The sequence below is a fragment of the Oncorhynchus clarkii genome, chromosome 2 (genome assembly GCF_045791955.1).
Source record: "Oncorhynchus clarkii lewisi isolate Uvic-CL-2024 chromosome 2, UVic_Ocla_1.0, whole genome shotgun sequence".
NCBI classification, from domain to species: domain Eukaryota; kingdom Metazoa; phylum Chordata; class Actinopteri; order Salmoniformes; family Salmonidae; genus Oncorhynchus; species Oncorhynchus clarkii.
This window is the reverse complement of record NC_092148.1, coordinates 29,639,503-29,656,597: the sequence shown is the minus strand read 5'-3', so window position 1 is coordinate 29,656,597 and position 17,095 is coordinate 29,639,503. Positions and strand designations below refer to the sequence as shown.

The 17,095-nt window shown below is 44.1% G+C and overlaps 1 protein-coding gene across 3 annotated transcripts in view; it reads right to left on the bottom strand.

The window, feature by feature from the left end:
- LOC139366426 (mannosyl-oligosaccharide 1,2-alpha-mannosidase IC-like) overlaps positions 1 to 17,095 on the bottom strand; it is a 217,483-nt gene that overhangs the window by 19,242 nt on the left and 181,146 nt on the right. For 2 of the 3 annotated variants that reach the window (XM_071103909.1, XM_071103917.1), the window contains exon 5: positions 3,039 to 3,133. In XM_071103909.1, coding sequence (XP_070960010.1) covers positions 3,039 to 3,133 — 95 coding nt within the window. The remainder of the gene's footprint in view (positions 1 to 3,038; positions 3,134 to 17,095) is intronic. The other variant, XM_071103903.1, reaches the window with a different exon arrangement.

Below are 17,095 nucleotides of genomic sequence, written 5' to 3'. Positions count from 1 at the left end.
TGGTTAAATTTGTGTTTGAAATGCCCTGCCTGACTTAAGGACCTCATTGATAATTGTATGTGTGTGGTACAGAGATGAGGTAGTCATTCAAAAATCATGTCAAACACTATTATTGCACACAGAGTGAGTTCATGCAACGTATTATGTGACATGTTAAGCAAATTTGACTCCTTAAGTTATTTAGTCTTCCACTTTGACATTATGGGATATTGTGTGTAGGCCAGGGACAAACAATTTCAATTGAATCCGTTTTAAATTCAGGCTGTAACACAACAAAATGTGGAAAAAGTCAAGGGTTGTGAATACTTTATGATGGCACTGTAAATTGATACATTGCACACGTTAGGAAACTTGCAAAAGTAATTATCAGCTTTTGCATTCAGTAACTTGCAAACAAATGTTCAATGCTTTCTCTATGCATTATTCATTATGCTCCTTGTATGAATGTGTTCGCATCGCTAACTACAAAGCATTTAGCTCTAGGTTCTTCAATGTGTTGAGGCCTTTTGGGAGCACATGCAGTATTCTATAAGTAGTCCCGATATACTGTATGAAAGACCACATGCAGTATTCTATAAGTAGTCCCGATATACTGTATGATAGACCACATGCAGTATTCTATAAGTAGTCCCGATATACTGTATGATAGACCACATGCAGTATTCTATAAGTAGTCCCGATATACTGTATGAAAGACCACATGCAGTATTCTATAAGTATTCCCGATATACTGTATGATAGACCACATGCAGTATTCTATAAGTAGTCCCGATATACTGTATGAAAGACCACATGCAGTATTCTATAAGTATTCCCGATATACTGTATGATAGACCACATGCAGTATTCTATAAGTAGTCCCGATATACTGTATGAAAGACCACATGCAGTATTCTATAAGTAGTCCCGATATACTGTATGATAGACCACATGCAGTATTCTATAAGTAGTCCCGATATACTGTATGATAGACCACATGCAGTATTCTATAAGTAGTCCCGATATACTGTATGAAAGACCACATGCAGTATTCTATAAGTATTCCCGATATACTGTATGATAGACCACATGCAGTATTCTATAAGTAGTCCCGATATACTGTATGAAAGACCACATGCAGTATTCTATAAGTATTCCCGATATACTGTATGATAGACCACATGCAGTATTCTATAAGTAGTCCCGATATACTGTATGAAAGACCACATGCAGTATTCTATAAGTAGTCCCGATATACTGTATAAAAGACCACATGCAGTATTCTATAAGTAGTCCCGATATACTGTATGAAAGACCACATGCAGTATTCTATAAGTAGTCCCGATATACTGTATGAAAGACCACATGGGACATGCTACATATACTTCTAAGACTTTCAAGTCGGCCCATAGGCAACATATTAATTGTGCTGTACTGAATTCCCTTGTTGTTTGTGTGTGTGTGCGTTTGAGGACATTAAAGATCTAGTACATCAGTGTACTACATTATGGGGCAACATTGTTTCTCTCTGAGCTATAATGAAATCCCTTGCTGTTTGTGTGTGCGTTTGTGTAGTTTCTGTACATACTGTATAAGTTCCTTTACTTATGTGGCTATAATTTATAAATGGGGGAGAATCATTCCTCCCTGCCCATCTAACTGGAATTAGCTCTAGAATCAGTTAATTCAATTTGCCAGCAACTGTCTGCTTAGACAGGCGGGTTAATTGGAAGCAGGTTGCAGGCAGAGGTGCCAGAGAGATGTCTTTTTAGAATAAAAAAAAATAAAAAAGTCTACAGTTGTCACGCTGGCATTAATGATTCGGGAGACAGGCGCAGGAACGCGGAATAGTTATTTTTATTATACCCCAAATTACGGGTTGCCGTGTAAGGGCTCGGGATGAAGACCAAACAAAGACGTAAGAAAAACACAGGGTTGGAACCCAAACAAAAGAGTGAGGAGTACCTCGAATAAATACACACACACACAATAACGCACAGGACGAGACCCGCAATCATCTGCGCAGTCCACAAGGACACGAAAGCCCAAAAACACACAGCACAGGTACTCACAAGAACCAACGGACATAGTAACAATAATCGACAAGACCATGGAAACCAAAGGGCACATACTGTATATACAAATACTAAATCAGTGGAAATAGGTGTCACGACTTCCGCCGAAGTCGGTCCCTCTCCTTGTTCGGTCGGTGTTCGGCGGTCGACGTCACCGATCTTCTAGCCATCACTGATTCATTTTTCATTTTCTATTGCTTTTGTCTTGTCTTCCTTCACACCTGGTTCCAATCCCATTCATTACATGTTGTGTATTTAACCCTCTGTTTCCCCTCATGTCCTTGTCGGAGATTGTGTGATTGTATGTTTTGTGCTAGTATGTGTTGGAGCGCGGCAGGTTTTGTACCCATCTTATTATTGTTGTTTATTTTGGTTTTGGAGTTTTTGTGAGTTTTATTAAACGACTCTGTTTATACCAAGTTCGTTCTCCTGCACCTGCCACCAACACGCACCCATTACAATAGGGGACAGGTGGGCATGATGAAAGCTCCGGAGGGATCCGTAACAACAGTATCTTAACTATGTAGGGTGTGGGGTGTCTTGCATATGGGGCGGCAGGGTAGCCTAGTGGTTAGAGCGTTGGACTAGTAACCGGAAGGTTGTGAGTTCAAACCCCCGAGCTGACAAGGTACAAATCTGTCGTTCTGCCCCTGAACAGGCAGTTAACCCACTGTTCCCAGGCCGTCATTGAAAATAAGAATTTGTTCTTAACTGACTTGCCTGGTTAAATAAAGGTAAAAAAAAAAAAAAAAAAATATGGGTATCCCGGTAAAATCGCACAGGTCAGAGTTTGAACACGTTATTTTATTTGTGGCTCCAAGACGAGGCCGCAAATGTCAAACATTTCAAACAGAGGTATAAAATATGCACCACCTTCTTAATGCAATGTAATCCAGCTAAATGTTTTGGTAAGGTCTGATACAGTATGTGTTTATAATAGGATATTGTAGCTAGGGAGTCATGGGGACTGGTAACTAGGCTCACCTGCCCAGGTTGATGACTCCACGTGGGATACCCGTTGGTGTGTTGAAGGCCGGTAGCAGCTTCTCCCCAAGCACCATCACTTTCCTCTTGAACATCTACAACAACACGGAAGGAGGGACACTTAGCAAACACTCACAGAAACACACAAAGACAGAAGTACACACAACTGTGCAAAAACCAGCCCCCAACCCCACAGAGGTACACACCACTCCCACGTGACATCAACACGGGCATATTTTCATCTTGGCCCCTGTAAGAAAAACCTTTTTACTTCCAAGTACAGAATGTTTTCACCCAACAAAGAACCGTCAAAATAACTCTTTCTTCAGAAAGAAACCTTTCATGTAGTGTACAGTCAAACACAGAGAGTAGAATTAAAGTGTAGCTCAAGCCCCAATACTTTCCAGATGGCTTCCCAGCCTCTCTCAACAAAGCTAATTATGTAGAACATAACAAACCCAGGGACAACGGAGAGACTGCGCTGCTCTGAGAAGGATTAAAAGCAATCTTATTGATGTAATCCACAGCAGTTCAATTAAACCTACACTCTTCTCTGCTGCCTGCCTCTTGAAAGCAGGGCCAAGGGAGGGTGAAGCACTGTCTCAAAGTAAGATTAACAGGTCAGACAAATCTGCATCACCTGCCGAGACAGAGTAAGAAGGAGAGAGAAGTAGAGAGAGAGAGAGAAGAGAGAGCGTTAAATAGTGAGAGCAAGACTCAGAGTGCTGGTATTAGAATTGAGATGCAAGGCTGCTAACAGAGAGAACTAGAAAGAGGGAGAGGGATATTGTTTGTGTGTGTGTGTCTGTGTGTGTCAGGGTTGGGCAGTGTCCAGATTTCATAACGTACCATACTGGGGTATACAGTATTACTGGCAGTGCACACAAAGTGTGCTGTTTCTTTCCAAGCGTAGAAAAAATCATATATATACAGTACCAGTCAAAAGTTTGGACACACCTACTCTTTCAAGGGTTTTTCTTTATTTGTATTATTTTCTACATCGTAGAATAAAAGTGGAGACATCAACACTATGAAATAACACATATGGAAACAGTAACCAAAAAAGTGTTAAACAAATCAAAATATATTTTATATTTGAGATTTTTCAAAGTAGCAACCCTTTGCCTTGATGACAGCTTTGCACACTTGGCATTCTCTCAAGCAGCTACATGAGGTAGCCAGCTGGAACACATTTCAATTAACAGGTGTGCCTTGTTAAAAGTTAATTTGTGGCATTTCATTCCTTCTTAATGCATTTGAGCCAATCAGTTGTGTCGGGACATGGTAGGGGTGGCAAGAACAGCTCAAATAAGCAAAGAGAAACAGTCCATCATTACTTTAAGACATGAAGGTCAGTCAATCTGGAAAACTACAAGAACTTTGAAAGTTTCTACAAGTGCATTCACAAAAAGTTCATTTAAGTGCATTTGCAGCCTGCCCTCCAGCCCATTTTTCTCCGTCTTCTCTTCACGCAAATGGCGGGAATCTGGGCCTCTTCCCAGGAAAGCAGTATGTCATTTACGTCGGGCTCATCGGACTCGTTAAAAGGAGAAAAAGGATTCTGCCAGTTCATGGTGAGTAATTGCAGTTCTGAATTGCAGAACTGAACTGAATTGCAGTTCTGTCCAGAAGTTATTTTCGGTCATAAGAGACGGTAGAAGCAACATTATGTACAAAATAAGTAAAAAAAATAAGTTACAAGCAAAAGAGAAAAATAAACAAATTTAAAAAACACAATTTGATAATATGTGGCCATTTGGATTACAGCTTATATGAACACTCAAATGCCACGGTGATCTAGACAGACTGCGGAATCGAGGCAAAGGTTTCAAATCTCTGGATTAACTGCCTAATGTTATCTCAATTTGATCATGAATAAATTGGATTAAACAAAAATTAAATTGAAAAATCTGTGAACTATCTTGTGCACGTTTTAAATTGACACAATACCAGTTAGAAAAGGTGTCTGTTTTCGAATCGGAGTAAATAGAGCTGAGTGTATTGATGAAAGTAACCTTGTCCGAGAGAGATTTACATGGTTATAAAACATCACGCCAGGGTAAGCCTATATGAAACACAGGCCTTATTTTTTAGTGTGGTTAAAATTCCCTATGGGAAAAACGAATGGAACCATTTTCCTGTTTGACCGCTAGGTTTTACAAGTATTATGACACCTCCACTGTGGGGCTCTATACTGCCCAAGCCTAGTGTGTGTGTGTGTATGTATGTGTGTATGTATGTATGTGTGTGTGTGTGTGTTTGCAAAGTGTCACAGTGCTTTTTGGCAGTCTCTCCGTCTCACTGCGTGGTGACTCAGCAAAAAAAAAAAAGAGTGAGTGAGAAGGAGGAGGAAGCTGGTAGAGCTAAGTGTTCATATAGGCTTGCAACCCAAATGGCACCCTATTTCCTATATTAGTGCACTACCTTTGACCAGGGCTCTGGGAAATAGGGTGCCACTTGGGGCGCAACAAAAAATGCATGTCAGAGTAACTAGCCATTAGAATTATGATCATCAATAATGTCAATATGAGTTGCCCGTGCCCTTGTCCGACAGTAAGTGAATGATACAATGTCTCTCCTGCCTCTGGCACTCGAACTGCTAGCTCTCACTGCAGCTGAGAGCCGAGAAAGGCTCGTTATTTCCATCATCTGAGGATGCGCCTGGACACGGTCTGTCTGGGCCTTGATTCACCCTTTCTGGGTCTTTGTTTTTGTGACCAGGAGGCAGAGTGGGCAACAGACAGATGTACTGACACATGACTGATTTGGACACATTATGTGCATGGATACACATGTTTGACTCAGATGTATGTTCTCATGTGTATGTGCAGATACGCACACATGCACACAATGATCATTGTTATCGGTAACACGCGCACGCACAAATCCTTCCACCTACTTACCCGCCCACATGCAAAGCTCAGGTGCTACCCATGCCCTTGACAAATGCCCATTTACTTCCAGCTGCTACAAGATCATATTTACAATCCAATTACCTATAGTTCTCTGCATGTTACTCCACAGCACAGTCCACACTAGTTCAAATGACTCAGATTCACAGGGCATTGACACCACACAGAGACATAACAATCCCAGTGAGGCCACAGTGGCCCGAGGAGTCATCGCTCCATCTAGCAGCTGGGGGCCCAGTCCTTTGCTGGCCCACTAGCCCTCCAGAACTCCCATAATTCCCTTCCCTCTCATCGTACTGGAAGGGCCTGGGAGACCCAGGATGGATTTACAGAGAGGAAGCTCATTAATCCATACTGTAGGATCCACGGCTAAGATGAGTATGTGTGCATGTGTGTGTGTGTGTGACGGGAGCTGCAGATTGCCCCTCTGGTCCCCCAGCTCCATCTCTTATCAAAGAGATTACTAATGACCCTCTCCCCCATCCTTACTCTACCAACCTAGCAGTTCATGGGCATCATGTAAACACACACCCACAGTCATTTTAAAGCCTACGCGCACCTACACACACACACACACACAGCCATATTAACATACATGCACACACATACTCACAAGAGTGCACAACCTCCAATTATATCACACTGTTATTAAGCCTTGTTTACGCAAGGAATTCCTTATGTGTTAATTACAGCATGAGCCCTTTTGTGGGCAGCTGTGATATGCTTTACCGTTGAGCACATGCAACGTCGCAGGCCCCCTTTCACATCTATCTAAATCTACCTCCCCCTTCTATAGTGCAGAGCAGGACTTCAGTACAGCTCCAGCTAATTTGCATCTCACTCACGCCCTCCTCCTCTCCTTCTTCTCCCTCGGCTCATTCCCCCCCCCCCCCCCCTCCTCTCCCCTGTAGCTAAATGAGAATGTGTTTTCAGTCAACTTACTTGGTAAAATAAGGGTAAGAAAAATGATACACAATCACAGAAGTGCCTTTAGAGACGGGCTGCTGCTTCACATGCAGCGCACGCTATCGTCCACCCATTCTTCCCAACCATCCCACGCGCATATCCCGCCGCTCGTCCACAATCCTTAACCCAGCCATCGGAAGAACGGACAAGGCCTCGGCACGGAGGAGCATTGATCCGTTGTAACAGGAGACGGCTCGCTTACTTCGCTTTCAGTTTGGAATCATGCCTTGGATGTTGGACACGACAGCCGCGAACTGAATGGCTTTTCTCTTTTAAGTACAAGAGACACGTAGCGGGCGACGCAGTCACCTCTCCCCGAGTTAACACTGTCAGGGACCAGTGGAGACAGACTGAGGGGTAGAACTCTGTATGTATGGCACCCTCAGTTGCCATTCAAACTTCTCAATTGTGAGTCAAGGAAACACTTGAAGTGTGAAAGTGAAAATGAGAGGTTGTTGATCTTTTGGTGGAGTCAGCACGTGTTGGCTTTCACTTCAGTGCTGTAGCTGTTGTCCAGACATTTTTTTTTTTTTTTACCCACCCCAGTGGCTAGATTCTTGGTTAAATAGCATACAGGTGTAAAAAGAACTGACATTGGCAAAAAATGTACATGCAACTTCTTGTACAACAGTTCTGTTTCAGTGGGATATAGACCAACCGGAACTCACAAAAACTCTCGGCACCTACCTAATGCAGTGTTTGTAACTCCAGCCCTCCAGTACCCCCAACATCATACCTTTTTGTTGTAGTCCCAGACAAACTCCCCTAATGACCTGATGATTAGTTGACCAGTTGAATCAGGTGTGCTTATTTGGGGCTACAACAAAAATGTGTGCTGTTGGGGGTACTCAATGGATGGAGTTGGGAAACACTGGCCTAATGATGCAGACTAGCGGACTGGGACCATTTGTGCAAAATATACACATGTATTTCCAATGTCTTGCTGACTGTGGCTGAAAACAGCTTTTGTATGACAGGACAGAGAACAACTACAAACCGTTATCTGAGGCCTGATCATGCCAAGAGGGCCCGACGGCACTGGTCCATTATCGTTGTTGACGACTCAAATGTTGAACCTCCTCGTGAACACTAAGCTAGAAAACATTGCAACAAGGGACAGGAGACGTGGCACCCATCTCCGCCTCCTCTCCTGCCTTGAGAGGACATGTTGAGCTGGACCAACGCCAGCCAGGCATGGCGCGCATCCAACGCAATAATACAATGACTGTGCAGCTCAGCAGACGTGTTAGCAGCTTCTAACAAAGTGCTAAGTCAACCAGGTGCGTTTCTCTCGCAAATGTCACCCACTCAATTAGAGAAATGTAACGCATTTCCAGGACAACAAAGACCCATCTAGTCATGGTTGTCTTCAGAGCAGCAGAACTTGATAGTTGGGAGACAAAAGGAAAGAGGAGTGGGTGGGAGGCAGGAATGTTGCGAACGGCATTATGTTATGCTCTTTGCTGGTGAATTCTATTGGAGGAGTACAAAGTTATCTTCCTGTGTGATGTAATGTATTTTTAACCTATTTTATCCTCTGGCTCCTTGGAGCGACGATATGCGAAGTATGTATTGCGTTTTGATTACTTCTCATTAAACCCTAACAGTAAGCAAGATTTGAAGGTATAGTACACTACGAGAGAGTGTATACTACTTGGTGCGGTTGAAAAAAAAGAGTTCGCTATAAGTCACCTTAGTTCCTTAAGCATTTAAATCCGGAAACGTTTTGGGTGACATTTGGGAAAAATCTTGATGGTGCCGCGTTTAAAAAAAGAGGTGCTTTTTACGACCGTGGAAGAATGAATTATTCCTGTTCGCCAGCTGTGTGTGATGAAAACCGAGCTCAAAACACCCTCTCTGACTTTCACAATCCCCCAATACCCCACCAGGACGATTACTCGAATCCTTTTTGTTTTACCACTTTTCCTCTCCTCTCTCATCCCCTCATTCCTCCTTCTGCGGTTTACTTTTACTCAGGGTATCGGCTGACTCTAAAAGGCTGTAAAAAGGCTGAGGAGACCAAAGCTGTCCGCTCTGATCATTCACCCAGCCCAAACATCATATAGGGCCCGATCAGAATCAGACACACTATTTGTGCTTGACCTCTGTGTGGTCTAATGTTTAGAAACTGCCCACGTCACCACAATGTAAAGGTGGCAGGTAGCCTAGCGGTTAAGAGCATACGACCAGTAACTCAAAGGTTGCTGGTTCAAATCCCCGAGCTGACTAGGGGAGAAATCTGTTGATGTGCCCCTTGAGCAAAGCACTCAACACTCATTGCTCCTGTAAGTTGCTCAGGATAAGAGTGTCTACTAAAATGTTGAAGTGGATGACAGCTGACGATCTCTTTCTTGAGAAATGCACAAGTTAATCTGAGCTCTGCTAGTTGGAATTGCACAGCTGAGTAAGACCCTTGAGGCCAGGGTATAAGGAGAAGTGCCAGTACATGGTGAACCACTGAACTGGAGCATGTACACCAGGGCTATGAGACATGTAGCTTGATTAGCTAGAAAGAAAATAGCCAGAGGGACAGATACTGGCATCTTCAAAACTCAACATTAGGCATCAGACAACATCCTGGGCAGAATTAGCACAGTGCTCTCATCAGCCTTCTCTCATCTTACAAGGTGAGTGAGTGAGTGAGTGAGTGAGAGAGATGCACAAAGCACAGCACCCATGGTTGAAGCTTGCTGCTGGGTGCTAGCTGCCAGATATCTGGGTTGTAATACTACGGCGCTGCCCTGATAAGAACCTCATTTGCTCAGTATGATTTATCTGGAACAATCGGTCGATTCTTATAAGCAGCGGTCTGCCCTGGTTGGTTTTTGACTCTATCCCAGTGGTTTACATCATTATTAGCATCTGATGGTTTTACCATTGATTCTTATGGACAGTCTGGGAGCCTTGCAAATACTACTAGAGTCTTCAGGAGACAAGCCACAGACCATGAGCTCGATTCACTAAGTGCAAATAACGGCAAAAACAAAAGCTTTGCACATGTATTTATTAACACTTTATCTCTAGATCGTATTCTTTCTGCCAGCCGGTAACTTTTTGTTCTGTCCTCAATGTTCAATTCCCCCTTTTTTAAAAATATATATAGGTGCTGACTTTGAGTCACACATAGTAAATCTCTGCCATGTGTCTTTGATTGATACACTATGATAAAGCCAGGAAAACAGAACGCATACTTTAATCCTTGCTTCTTCTCACCCCCGTCCAAATATAAAAGAGAGACCCCTTCCGTCAGTTTCATGACACGAGACACACATTTCCTGCACATCGATTCCATTCTTCATTTCAATACGGCTGACCGCAGGGGAAGCGGAGGAGTATGCAGGTTAGGGAAGTGGGAGGTCTCAGAGCAGGAGTTCCAATCTTATGCCTTATTTGTCACGAGGAATACGATTACATGGACAGGAGGGACCTGATCCTAGATCAGCACTCCTACTATAGGTCGCTTCATGAATACAGGCCCTGGAATTGCATTGGAGCGTGCGTCAGTGCTAGGAGGGTGAAGTTTTAGGCCGTAAGAGATGGACTATATACATTTGAGCTAGGTACTTGAGTTGGATCCAATCTATAAATACCTGAGTATTGGACCACATTAGGATAATATGAACATACACTGGCTGGGTAAGTCCAGCGGAGTGCTTCTGGGAAAGATTGGACAAGTGAAGCTTGTCTCCAAATCGTGATCATATCATACTTAGCTTTGAAGTGAAGCTAGCTTCTCTAAAGCGGTTATCATAGCTTGTAATGGAATCCTGTATTTCCAAAGCATGTGGTCTACACCGAGGGACTGATTATGGCTTAAGGTGGTGTCGTCACTGACTCGATTCCCGTTTGGTTCTAAAGCAAAATGAGAAAGTGCTTTAAAAAAAAAGGTCCAGTTGTGAACGTCTAAGATATTGACAGTTAATCAACATCCATGTCTTCGGAGCCCGGGGAACAGTGGGTTAACTGCCTCGCTCAGGGGCAGAATGACAGATTTTTACCTTGTCAGCTCGGGGATTCGTTTCAGCAACCGTCCGGTTACTGGCCCAACGCCCTAACCACTAGGTTACCTGCCGCCTCTCGAAGCCCTCCATGCGTCTCCATTCGCCGTGAGGTCGTCTGAACTAGAACATGATGTGTATAATTTATGCTGAGTGGCATCGCCTGAGACAGAGAGGCAGCTCTAAATAAGGTTATCAAATAAATAAGATATGAAGACTTCTCTGGGAAAGAAAACGGATATGGTTAAGAATTCCACACTGAATCCCAATGGAAAACAAACAAGCGGGAAAGCAATCATCTGCTCTAAAATCCTCTGAACACGTTATATTATAACTTACAGTAAATTACATTCATCTGCCCAATGTTATTCTCAGTGAAGGACATTCTCCCAACGTTATTCTCGGGAACGGAATCGTTGTGCCTGATGAACACGATTCCACTGTTCCACAAGTTCCACGGTTCCGCCACTCCGAGCCACATAGCGTAGGTAATCTAAATAGCTTCACAGTTTGTTGACTGGGTGTAATGTGGCTGTCATGCCTTGTTTTTGTTGCTCCGCCATGATGCAATTACAGAGGTTTCGGTTGCAGCGTTATCCCGAGGAAGCCTACAGTGAGCTCTTTATGTTCCCTATGGTCTAATTACCTAGCCATGGTAGGCATACTGTGCCTATGAAAAGATGCCAGGCTAAATAACTTAACCGTCTCTGGAGGGGGATTGGAGAGTTAAGGGGACAGACGTTTCAACTGTTTGAAGCTTGCGGAGATGATCAATCATCACTAAGAGTAGACATAGTATTGTAGATGTAGATTCAGCTCAGTTATAGCCTCAGCCACCAAGTGGCACTGTATACTGCCTTATGTCTTGTGTCTTGAGAAGGGAGGTTTGAAAGTGAGTGTTAGTTACAATGCTGACTGTTACATTGCTTGCATTCCCCACCAATATAGACACGTAACAGTTAATTGTGTTTGAATTCCCATATCGGTAAATTTGCATATAATAGTTTTGGTGGTTGCAGGAATGAAGAATAAATCACTTTTTTTACTACACCTCAACTACACCTGAAAGGAATGTGTTATTTCTCCTGAAGTGAGCCAGCAGTCACATCGAATCAACTCCTACCATCCATGTGAATGTTCCTGGAGAACTCAAACTGAGTGTGTTACTATTTCACAGACAGGAGGTCATATCTACTCAGTTACCACAGTTACCAGTACCATGCTCTATCACCAGCCACCGACCGTTATATGAAGGTCTAACAACATTAGGACACCCGATGTATCTGTATCAGCTTGCGCGGCGCCCTCCTTGCATAAGATGAACCGCCACGCACCGCCGGTCGCCCAGACTCCCGATCCATCAATAATACAGCTGTGAGCTCCATCCATCCGCCGGCTGGGTCGTCTGGCTCGGCTCCGTCGCTGTGGTTACAGTGGCGTTGGTAGGAGAACAATGAGTGATCGTGCTGGGGGGGGGGGGGGGGGGGGGATGAGGAGCGTCCACAGCGGTTGGAGGATGTTCATTTCTCTTTATGGAAGTGACAGTTTCTCCACAGCCCTGACTGGAAGGAGGGGACACTGGGTATGTTGGCTTGCTCCAGAGCCAGACGGAGATTGAAACTAACAAGTGTCCTCCTCCAAACCATGGGAGATGAGGAGACGAGTCACAGAGAGAGACACTTCAAATCTGGAGAGTCTCGTTAAAACTAAGAACGAACTAAGGCAAGGTGCACTAGACCTGAATGAAACTATCCAATAACACTTTCCTACTCCAAAGTTAGCAACAGCTCAATGACAAGGACAGAATACTGAAAAATCAACAAAAAAAACATCTATTAACAACAGCATTTCTTTGGATTTCTGTAATGTTCCCAAGTTTGCAAATAGGCTAACAGTTTATGCCAGACAAATGGTTATCCCTTTTGTATTTAAACACAATACCTGTCCACAATGTTTCTTCATGACTACTTCAGCACATTGTAAACAGGGCAAAAAGAAATCCAGAGACCTGTTGATCATGCTGAATGAGTGTAGCCAGGGAGAGACAAAAGAACCAGGGGATTGAGTATGCTCCGTAATGAGACTGAGTAGAGCGGAGTGGTGGTGGTGGGAGGGTAGAGCCTGTTCTTGGACACAAAGCAGAAGAGGAGAAGAGAGGGGGAACAGAGGTGGCCTGGCCTGTCTAAGAGACCAAACACAGGCAGATCAAATGTGGGTTCTCTCTGGAGCTTAGTGTCTCCCTCTGCCTGGACGATACTACGGCTGGTACAGAACCAGAGCGATACGACGGGGCTAATTTACAGTAGTACTGCCTGATGGCAGCTCTGGCTTCAAAGCACTGCCTCGTCAAAATGTCAGGAGAGGATACGGTCACACTTGTGACGGTGTGTGTGTCGGGGGGTTGTTTGTTCTAATGAGAAGATCTGACTATGTGTGTTTGTCCAAGATAAATCACAGCATTAACTATGACTGTTCAAACTTTTCTATGTGTATATAGTGTCCTCTGAGAGTGTGTGACAGGAGCTGTAACACCAGGGTATACAGTCTGTGGCGGTCAGCCACTTGATCCTAAGTTATGCATCTCTTGATCTATATATTTATGCAACTGAAGTGTGACGTCGTTGCCGTTAGCACCAGTTTTGACTGACAAATACTGTATGTAATCTACCCTCTAACTGTTGAGTGGAATCACTCACTCCCCATACACATTTGAACAGGCAACTTAACACACCGCTGGGGCTGCACGCCTCAGATAACAACCATTCAATCCGCTTAAAAGGCGTTCACTTCCACCCCCAAAAATGGCTAAGTGATAACTCTCAATAAACGCCATTTTCACAGCTCTTCAAAGGGAGTTGCGAACTGTGCCGCCACAATTACCACCCAAAATGACAGACAAACGAGCAGGTTTCATGTGGCTGGTGGTTTATGCTATAACTTTTTGAAAGCTCTCAAAATGGATCCATAAAGGCATACACAAAACACAGCTATAGTTCTATTGTCATATTATACAGTCATAGATGACAAGAGCTGCATTTTGCTTTTGCACCTGGTTTAACATCTGCTAATCTGTGAACGGGACAAATAAACTAAAGGGCTACATTGTCTTGGTCTGAGTGGGAAGGAATTCAGACAACGGCGCACCTGTTTGCTCGCATGGTGCAGCAAGCCATTAACAGTTGTCTTCCCCCAGCTATGAGAGTTGTGTGGACAGGCACAGATGGGGAGGAGAGAATGAGAACAAGAGGTGACGGAGATATTTTTTTTAGCACATTGAAAGCATGCGCTCCTGTAAACTGCCATAGACGCAGTAGGAGAACATCTGCGCCCAGACATGTGAACAGCTAATGGCAGGCGTGATTCCACAAAAAAAAGACAAGAAAGGGAAGGCACGCACGGGTCATTTATGACTCTATTACCCACGGTGTGGAACTGAAGTCTAAAAATACCAGACCTGATGTGAAACATTGACATGCACAGAACGCCTCGTAAAAATAATTACAACGGGTTCACGGCAGGTTGGAGACACGAGCATGGTGCAATCGGTTCCTTTTTTCCTATCAGTGCTGCATCAGCCCGCTGTATTTGACAGACCCCGTGACCTTGCGGGCTTAGAGTGTTAGATTCAGGCGTGTGCTCCATATCTGAATCTGATACTATACTCTGTAACCCACGACTGGTTTTCTCTAGCCTGATGAAAGGACGACCTTTCTTTTCCAATAGCAGTCTGTCGTCTGCAAGAGGATATATCTGGTTTTATCTCCACATTCTATGTTACTAATAGAGACACCTGAAGGGCATTTGGGTGACATCTCATTTGATATGCACCTGCTTTAGAGTCATGATTACATCAGTAGCACATTCATAGCTCAATAATCCGTCGTCTTCACATGAAGGTAATCCGAAACAACAGACATGACTTGCCAACATGGATAAAATCCACATTCAAATGATAAATCAATGGTTTCAGTTTCAGTTGGATGCACATCCCTACAGTATAAGACACCTTCCCACTAGCACAAACACATCTCTAGGCATGTACTTGAAGCAATTAGTGATAACCTCAACCTTTCTTGTCAGTCAAACTCCATTTAACTAATGGTTGTTGCCAAGGAAGTGTCATGTTGCCAAGGATCTATAACTACAACAGCTCTGGGTTCTTTCACACTGTATGAAGTCATCACCCTCCAGAACCAAATGAACATGTTCCACACAATGATCTATGGGAGTGATGGCTCCTCCCAGCTGGGATCCTCCTCACTCCATTACTTCCTGTGAGTGTTCCTCAGAGACAAAGCCGCCATATGTGAGAAGCATGCATCCCTCCTCCGATTGGCCTTACTAGTAGCCTGGTTGCAGAGCACACACTGTTGCTATGGTTTCTGCTCAGGCTGCGCTAGCTCCATCTGTCTTCGATGTCGGCTGGGTAAAACGCAGCGATTCCACTCCGCTTTCTCAACGGGGAGACCATCCATCCTGCCACTCTGTCACCGGGGACGACACAGATCAACATAACTCCCAGCTCTCTGGAGACGATACAGAAGTCAACAAGGTGAATACCTTCCGTCAATATGCAATGCAGAGAAAAATATATATATACAACGAATTTGTTGCCTGAAGAAATAGCTAGGCGTAGTAAGCATCAGTTGTTACATGAATAACAAAATAAAGTATACACACACACTGAACAACTTGGATAGGGCTCATGTGTGCTCTATAATTTATACTGTACTGTAGGGTGACTACTGAGGCGATGCTACACCAGTGCATTGCTTGAGACCACAGAATTGTAACTTTGACACCTGGGGGTTTGAGCTGGCCAACCTGTGGTCAGTAGCCAATGGCCAATGCTTGGCATTAATTTGAAGTTGCACTAAACTATTTAATAAATATCTGACCCCTTTTTCCCCCTCAGTACACAGTAGATCGCCAAGGTTACCACTGGACTGGAGGCCCGAGCAGCTCCACAACCCTATCGTTTCACATGAATGCATAAAACTTGGCCAAAGTAAACAGGTACAATTCCAGCTCATTCGCACTGTGCCACTTGGAGACATGTCATATAAAGGGGAAAAGCTGGAGGGGAATGGAGAAGAGAGGGTTTACTTATTAATTTGCTCCCTCTATTTTCCTGCCTGTGTGATTTTTTTTCACTCAGAGATCTCTGTGGGACTGTGGGGTTGAGTCGTGTTAGCTTTAACATTAGCGTAAGGTAGCTAACATGGTATGTGGCAGAGTGGTGTTAGCATATGGTAGCTAATATAGTGTGACGCTAAGCAGCGTTAGCTGCTGGTGAGCAATGCCGTCTGATACTGCCAGAACCCCACTGTGAAGCCCTGGGTCAACTGAGGGACGCCTGTCTCTCCATACAAATGTCACTGCTCATGGGTATTGCATCGAGCCTGGCCTTTTGATGCTAATTAAATGTTACTGCTAGACTAGCCTTTAGACGAAGAGACACACAGGAGGGGAGAAGAGGGGAGTGGAAGAGAGCAAAGGCACCCGTGTCATTTAGGGAGAGGGTGGTCTCTCTGAACTCTCTCGTCCACTCTTATGTGTGAGATCAATATCCTTTTCAAACAGAACACACTTGTCAGCATTGTCAGAGTAAATATCAACCATAACAGCGCTTTTCTCCATTGGTGCGGTTGTTTAATCAGTTGGTCTCCCTCTGGTATTAGCCTGATGCTACAAAGAAGCTAACCAATGTCAGGTGCACAGATGCTGGCTCACAACATCAAAGATAGCGTGCTAGCATTAGCATAAGGACTCTGGCATTAGACCGATGCCACAAAGTAGCTAACCAAAGTCAGGCGGGCAGATGCTGGTCACAACATCAAAGCTAACGTTCTAGGCCTGCGCAGGCTAATAAAATGAGAGTCATTGGGATGTGTTCTAAAGAGGTGTTCTATGTTGTGTCTGGGTTTAGGGCAGAGAGGGCAGCGAGGGCAGTTCGTTCTCTGAGGCATTCTCTGACCCTGACAGCTAACGCATCAGCTGAGGCCCAGTAGGACTGGACTGACTGCTGTCTGTCGCGTCGGAGGTTCTCCAACCGATATGGGGGGGGGGGGTACGAGCGTCTTAGTGCTGTAGTTTGTGTCAAAAAGCACGCCACGCATTGTGAAATGGCTAAAGTGTGTACAGAATGTACCAAACTCGGTAAGTTGTAGGCCTATTCAAA